The sequence below is a fragment of the Diadema antillarum genome, unplaced genomic scaffold, assembly GCF_040938485.1.
Source record: "Diadema antillarum isolate AM-2024a unplaced genomic scaffold, OU_Dant_1.0 seq00000620_RagTag, whole genome shotgun sequence".
Lineage (NCBI taxonomy): Eukaryota > Metazoa > Echinodermata > Echinoidea > Diadematoida > Diadematidae > Diadema > Diadema antillarum.
Genome location: NW_027271543.1, coordinates 1,799,114 through 1,807,669, shown reverse-complemented (window position 1 = coordinate 1,807,669; position 8,556 = coordinate 1,799,114). Strand labels below are relative to the sequence as shown.

General features: G+C 37.6%; 1 protein-coding gene across 1 annotated transcript; it reads left to right on the top strand.

Moving 5' to 3' along the window:
* The first annotated feature begins 225 nt into the window (after window positions 1-225).
* Window positions 226-7,309, top strand: LOC139736063 (uncharacterized). Its single transcript, XM_071646810.1, has 3 exons — window positions 226-434; window positions 2,697-2,810; window positions 6,997-7,309. The coding sequence occupies exons 1-3, from the start codon at window positions 226-228 to the stop codon at window positions 7,307-7,309; spliced, it is 636 nt and encodes a 211-aa protein (XP_071502911.1).
* Window positions 7,310-8,556: the final 1,247 nt, after the last annotated feature.

Below are 8,556 nucleotides of genomic sequence, written 5' to 3'. Positions count from 1 at the left end.
TCATGAAGGAAACAGTGAACGATATAAGCGCGATAACAACGTCCGCGAAGGAAAAGGGGTGCAGCGCTGTCGCGATTCGCGACAGCGCTGCGTGTAGTTACTAAGCTCCCTGCCCTGGCCACTGCACACGCACTGTCTGTTGCTTTGTTACCCATTAAATTTACCATAAATTAGTTAAATTACACTTTTTCTGTCAGTCAGAAACCATCCTGATTGCTAACAACAATGAGTACCCAGCGGGGAAACGTCAAGAAAAGCAGAACTCAGAAACACAAAAATACAGTTGTTTTCAAGAACAGCATGCACGATACGAGCAAAAGGACCAAACAACTGAACGATATGTGCATATCCGACACCTGTGCGCGATGCAAGGATATCCTCGAGTGGAAAATCAAGTACAAGAAATACAAGCCACTGACTCAACCCAAAAGATGGTAAGTGCAAATCCTGATATACGTGTTTAATTGACGTCAGAAGTGATGTGATATCTGAGCTCTGCAAGTTAATATGCGTAGTCCCACTCGCTAATGTTTGTGTATGCTTGGAAGAACTTCCCAGATTGGCATAAAATTTACTCGTTTCACGGTTTCACGGTATCACAGTTGAAAAGCTCCATCCGGAACATCACTCAACGTTGATAGCGGTCTGTTAGGGAACGGTATCTAATCGAGCTGTGTGCTCTTTAGCTTTTGTTTGAATATCATTGAGTCCTTGATGGAAATTAATGAGTGGGGGAGGGAGTTCCAATCTTTGGCAGATTTGGGGAAAAAAGACTGTTTGAAGCAGTACTAGTTGGTCTTGCTAAAAGGAACCTCAAGGGAGAGCGGGTGAGATCTTCTTGTAGACACAGAGGGGTCTCGTTTCTTAAATTCCAAGTAATCCGTAATGGGGAGATCTACATTGTTGTGGATCATCTTGTGCATCATGACTTGCCTGTTGATGAATCTTCTAATGTTGGAGGGGTGGGAGTTGGAGGGATGCAAGCATGGCTGTGACAGAGCTTTCACGTTTATAATCGTTAAGGATGAACCGTGCCGCTCGCCTTTGGACAGCTTCAACTTTTTGTATATTGCTCTTGGTATGTGGATCCCATACTGAACTGCAGTATTCAATATGGGGACGAACAAGACTTTTGAAAGCTTGGATTTTCACTTTAGGAGGGGCTGATCCCAGGTTGCGACGTAGAAAACCAATCATACCATTAGCTTTAGATACTGCGTGGTCCACGTGAGTATTCCACTAGTAGTCGGTAATGTTTGCTGTAGCAGCTGTACTAAAACTAATTCCTGTAAATTACATGTACTTACAATCTGCTCATACATTGCAGTTTGCACCAGCAATGTACAATGTCTGATTTTTTCTGGAATTTTTGTTGTTTTTTTAAAACAGTAATTTACCTTTGCCTTCAAAATTTTAGGCTTTAAACTTTAGTGCTTTTCTGCTGATTGGCATGGCACTAATGTCCGGAATAGAAGTAAAAATAAATGTTATCAAAATAATACAATGATGTGTACAGTGTATTTAATAGAATTATGATGTTCATTTAGATTATTTGCATTAAATTGTTTTCAAAGAGGGACCTTCACAATGCTACTAAAGGCCACCGCACACTACACGATCAGACTGGTCTTAAAGTCTTAAGCCAAGCTGTGTCTTAAGACCAGTCGTACGACCGGACACCGCACACTATTCGACCCGACTGTAAAGCGCGTGCAGTGCGCACGTGCGTGCGCTTGCATTTTACTGCATTGTGAATGGCTGAAAGCCCACAACCAGTCGGTAGAAATTCAACATGTCAAATCTCTACGACTGGCGCTAAGACCCAGTCGTACGACTAGAAAATGGCAAGACTGTGACGTCACACTTCTAGTCTTAAGGTCTTAAGACCGGTGAATCGGGGCGAAATCGTGTAGTGTGCGGCGGGCTCTATGTACACATATAAAGTGGGATTATCCCTAAATAAAGTTACAAACAGTATATATCAATATTTAGGGGAAGTATTGTATTATGCAAATTGTGTTGCATTGTGCAAGGATAATTATGGCAAATTATGGTGAAAGGTAAGGGCACAAAATGAGTCAAACAGAGAAACATAGCCTTAGGTGTGGCAACCATAGATTACTGTACAAGCTGTTTTTTTTTTTTTTTTTTTTTTGCGTACAGATATTTTTGCGACTTAGGAGGTCACAGACATTTTCGCAAGATGTTGTTTCATGATTTGACACCAAAGCTATCATTTAGTGCATTGCTACCATAGCATATGGCAACATGTTCGCATGCTGTTCAATTTGCAATCCAATAGTGATTCGTGAAATTCGAGAAAATTAAACCCTCGTGAAAATAACAGCTTATACAGTGTGTCTATTCTGTTGAATACTTTCCACAGTATACACTCTGTGATTTGAATCATATGTTAGATAGTTCCCAAGCAAGTGTGTGATCATTTAATTTGATGTTATAACTGTCAGTGTGTTAGGAAGATTTCATTCACAGTACCGGTAGATCTAGTAGTGATTTTCAAATGCCTTTCATCTAACAATAATTGTCAATATAAGTTTGAATTAACTAAATTCATTATGGTTAATGATACAAGATTGAGGCCACCACCCATCAGAATATCTCTTTTGACATGCTTCCAAGCCTTTGACAATTATTAGATATTTGTGTGTTGTTGTTTTTTAACATTTCTTTGACAGCACAAAGTGTCAGGAGAAGACCATCAAAAATGCCTACCGTATCATCTGTGAGAACTGTGCCGAGGCTGATGGGATATGTACCAAGTGTGGCAAGCCCGTGGGAGATGGATCCAGGTAAGGCATACATCCTCGTACATATTTCTTAGTGGATGAAGGAAATGATGGATTCAGAGAGCAGGAATGAGAAAAGAAAGTCTAGAAAGGAGAGAAATTGTGATGAGGGGAAATTACAAGTGGAGAAAAGATTTTGTTGGGGGTACAGAAGGAGGCTTGTATGATACAATGTATCCATAGATGCCAATCTTTTCATGGTGGTCATACTCATATTTCAGCCTCTTTATAATCACTAAATAAATATGTCTGAATGCATCAGATTTAATCTCCTGATACGTCCTAGAATTCATCAGGTATTTGTAAAGGCATTTGTAACTGGCATAGGGTGATTCTAGTTTAGGTATAAAGGAGACCAAGCATATTCCTTCTGTATTTCTGTAGTCACAAAAACATATGGTAGGTGTGTTAAAAAGCTTTTATCAGTCTTAGTTCTTCCATGGTTCTTTCCATTAGGACATAAATAAAGATGCTGAATTGGAAGAATAGGATACTTGAAAAGCTCTGATTGTAGTGCACATATTCTGACACTTTTTACTGTCTAATAAACATGAATTCAACAGCATCCTCGCATCAAATATATTTATTGTGTTACTAAAAATTGGTGTAGAAAACTTTGGAAAAACTTTTAGGCTTCCCAATTCCAAAACTGAATATGAAAAAAGATGAAGAAAGACATTCACTATTAAAGATCATTACCTCCACAAAATCATAGTATGAGCCAGATTTCTGAACAGACTCCTTAAATTGCAGTGCTTGATGAGGATATTATTTAAGTTTTGTTGACTTTGTTTAATGCTTTAACAGTGTGCCCATCACTTTACATGCTATTACAATGTACATGATGACAGTGAACCAAAGTTTGGACATATTTTCATCATATTAAGCAAACATGACCCATTTGTGTCTCACACTTGTGCCCTGTAATACTGGGCACATCCAAAAGTACTCCTAGATGAAATGAAGTTGTGTACTCGTGAAACTATTGCATATGAAAATACTATAGATTTAAAGACATTTTACCTCTAACCTTCTTGTACATTAATGCCAATTTCATAATAGGAATTGCTCAGTTTAATTGTAGTCTTGATATGCATTAAATTTCTAGTTATGTATGTAACCTGTCTGTGAACTTTGACCAGCAATAAAGCTATAAAAGATACAGGTAGTAATGGTGACGATACTGAATGATTGTGATTTTCACAATTATGCCAAAGTCATCTGTTTAGCAACAAGTCTGTCATACATGTAGGTGTAAGTTTCTTCAGTTTGTCTCCCTCCTGCGATCTAAACAAATTTAATTTGTAGAGGGAGACAAACTGAAGAAACTTACACCTGATCTTCACCCCTCTGAATAATATCTTTCTTTCATTCAAGTCTGTCATAGTTCATGTCATTTGTATCAATTGAAATCACTGAAATTTTGAAGTGTCTTTTGCCTGTTTTCTTGGCTTTTAACTGGCAAAAATCATTTACAAAACTTCTTCACAAAGGGAAAAAAATTGTCAATGATCACAAGAAATGACTGCATTAATGATGACCTTGCTTTTCAGGTTTTTTTTTTCTGTACATGAATGAAAGATTTCTGTAAGAAACATCTTGTGCACACTATGAAGCAAGCTATTGTTTTTTGTCTGAAATTTAACATTTTCATTGCTGTTGTATCAATGTTTTGGGGTACCCATCCTGCAAAACAGATTAAGTGTTCATTCCTATGGTGCACTGAAATTCTGAGAAAAAAAAGTTGTTGGTTTTTTAGCATACAAAGGATATGACTGTGCCTCCATGCTGGTGAAATACTTGCCATCAATCAATGGTCCTTGTCTGTGTTCCCTATATCATGATAAATGAGCAATCAAGTTTGTACATGAACCCTGCTACTGCAAGGTAGCATACTCACTGATATTTCAGTTTATAAAAATTGCTTGCTCTTTCTGTGCATGGAAAGTTTAAAGAATGTTTCATAAATGAAATAACTTTTTTTTTTAAATCATTGACTATTTTTCGTAGCTCCATATCAGTAATGGGATTGCATACCAAAGCAGCACCTAACCACATGACAATGCATTTTATAACAACTTTGTAACCAATGATAGTCTAACCTACATAATACACTCAATAAAATTGAATGATCTGACTTCGTATGGTCCATTGCCATCATAAATGGTGACCAACTAAAAGGCATTGGAATGTGAGATCCCCTCTGGGCTTGTAATTCTGAAAGCTACATGTATCTTTGTTTCGTGGTTAAGTCTAAATCAGAAATGGAGAATTTCAGTGAATGGTTTGATGTCAGCACCTGTTTACCATATTAACACTAACTGCTGAATTTAAACAGTACCACGTGAGAGAGGTGCTTATTCCTTTATACATGCATTTCATTTTTCATTTCAATTTCCTACTTATGGTTGTGTGATGTGACCTGTCAAAAGTAAATCTCATGTATACAACCATGAATAAGAAATCAAAGGGAAATCAAAATGTAAATCCTATTTAAATGACAAATAACATTTCTCAGAGTACCTTCCCAGCTTACGGTATGACGACATCACTCAAATGTAAATATTCCACACTCAGACAAAGCCATAGTTTGTAAAAGGAAATATACTCTACAGCAGTATTTTTGAATGAGAGCATTAGAAATTTTTTAAAAAGGACAAAACTATGAATATGTAATCAGGCTTATTAAATGCTTATTGGACTGTAATATACCTTAAAATTATCAAATAAAATAATAATTTTAAGGTCAGTAAATGTCTAAAACTTGTGCAAATATCCAATTAACTAAGCTTTCTTTATCAATTGCATAAATGCACTTCCCATTTCAAATACTCTGAGCCCAGAATATCACTTGTATATGTTTCATGTCCTTTAAAGAACAAATTTGTGACAATATAGGTAAAAACAAAGACAGGGAAAATTTGATGATGTTATGCAAAATCATTTTGGACTTGGACAAGAGCTACTTTCAGAGTGATGGTGTCAAGTGAAATGCTGATTTTTTTTTCAGACAATCAGAGCTTACCCCAGAATGTAGAATGGTAGCTACACCCCTAGCTTATTACAAATTACTCCATCTTTTAAGATATCTCTCCTTTAAAAGTCCACTCTATTGTCCAGATCCCAGCATGTCTGAAGGATAAAATATTCACTTCCAAGCTGCTTTTGATTCATAACATATTGTGGAGTTCTTCACCCTGATGCAATGTGGCATGAATAAGAGTAGTCTGGACTCCCTGTAGAGCATGATTTGTACAATGTGCTGAATTCTGATTTTGGATTGCAGAAGTGCCCCTTGTGAATTCATGAAGTATGAGTGTATAGTTCCCTGCAGGGTCTTAATAAGCATCAAATTCACACTTTTGAACTAAAACAAAAGTTTAATTTACATCCCAGTCGGTTAATGCATTCTTTTTTTTTTTGTACATGTAGATTAGAAATTGTAATACCTATTTCAATGACCAAGAATAGATTTGCAGTGTTGATATAGATGGATAAACTTGAAATTGTAGTCATCGGAGGCACTATAAAAAACAGAAATGGTTGTGTGTTTTGGACAGTATGGAAGTGATAACAGGCAGGATGACTCGGTCTGTTCATTACTCATGAGACGAGCTGTGCCAGGTAATAACCCTATGGGAATTACAATATCTCAGTGGCAAAGAGGTTAGCACTGTACATTGCAAAATCACATACCGGTACCTTCAATTTCAGGACAGAAAAGAGTGGAATGCACGCAGCCTCTTCCACTCTCTTATGCTTCCTCACTCTCTTCGACTTTCTTTTTCGTCTCGCAAGCCCCTTTGCTGTTTTTTTTAGATTGATGTAGAATTAAAGTGAACTCTCTGTCGGGTAATCGTATTCACTCGCGTCTCCTTGTCTGGCCCTCCGACTTGGAAACATTCTCTCTCTCCCACATTTTGCTTTAAAATGGAAGTCACATCCATACATTGCATACACATTTGATATTTATTCAATCAATTTTCCTCGCTTTGCATGCCGCAAGGGTATGCGTCCAGGAATGATTCAAGTCGCCCTGAGGGTCATATTGATGGTATCATGTGCATGAACCCAGTGCAAAAGTAGAAGTAACAAGCACAGACACACACACACTCACAAGAAAAAAAAAATCATGTATTTTTCTGTTGTTGTTGTTGTTGTTGCACGTTTGTTTTATTGTTATCGGTAGGCAACCCCTGGGTGCAGTCGAGCAAGGGGCCGCTGGGGAGGAGGAGGAAGAAGAGGAGCTTGAAAAGGAGTTTGCGACTCCATCTGAGAAGGAGAAGAAGATCGACCTCAGGGAGAGAGAAAAAGGGGTGTCACTGGGAGACAAGTTTTCCCTGTTGCACATCCAGGACAAAGAAATAGGAGAAGGAGACCGTGATGAGTGCAGTGAGAAAAGCGATGACGGTTGCCACGGCAAAGCCAACACGGCACATGGACTGGGTGGACATTCGTCAGCCAGCTCCAGTCTTTCCCTGCCGGTTGAAGAGATCAGTTGATGATACTTGTACTTGTGATGAAAGACTTGTTTGATACATCAACCTGTTTGCCAATCACTTTTAATACTAACTCTTGATATGCTGTCAAGGTGGAACTATTGCTCAATTGATTTTTTTTTTTAAGGTCAGTCTTGGAGGAGGATAAATATGTGTATTTTCAATTTCCATGACCATCAGCACTTTGCTGATAATAGCATGAATTTACAATGTGCACAAAACAAACTAAAGGAAGTATTTTAACTTTTGTTTTCTACACAGGTATTGCAGAGTGTGAAATGCATGAAAAAAGTCCCCACTGCAAAATGTTCCACATTTATGGTACCTGGCTAGACAAAAATGCGGCTTGACTTTTATCTTTATAGCAATATTTTCAGAACTTTAACTTCAGAAACGTCAGGTCCACGTGCAGTGATGAATAATTCAACTGGCAATAAAGAACCAAAAACTCAGTATACACAGTCAAAGACAGGATATAATGATGAAATATTGCTTTCTATTTTGGTTGAATTTTGTATCTTATAGACCTGCACTGTGCCAGAAGGTCAAATTATGATAAGGATTCAGGAAAGGAGCTTCATTTTTTTTTAAAGGCTATGCAAGGCCCTGTATCGCACAGAGTTGCATTTCCAACAATTCCTCAAGCATACATCTGGATCCAGGAAAGTCAGAAAAAAAAAAGAATAAAAAAGTGGCGAGAAACTCCATGAAAGTTTGAGGAAAATTGAACACTGTGTTTGAGAAAGTTGTAACTTTTGTAAAAAGTAGTGGTTAATATACATATATGCAGTACTGTACGAGCTGAAATTTTCACGGTGGTTTTATTTTCGCAAATTTCGCGAATTGCCTTTGAACCGTGCAAATAACAACACGCGAAAATAACAACGCGCGAATAGCTCAGTTCAGTTAGACCCTCGAAACCGCGGAATTAACAACATGCAAAAATGTCCTCCATGTAGCAATTCTCGAAAATTTCAGCTCGTACAGTATTCTGCCCTCTCTGAAAATGTATAACAATCAGTGATGTCACAATACTGGAATGATAATAGAAAGAGTTAAAGGAATGACACAAAGAGGAATTCATACTCAGAGGATGTGGAAAATGACTCAACTTGGCTCCTCTGTATTGTCTGAAGAATATTTGCCTTAACATACATAACTGTATCTTAGCAACAGGACAAGGGAATGTGCACTTTTCATTTAAAAAAAAAGTGAAATCCTTTGGTTTCTCGGCAGTATATCAATCTTAT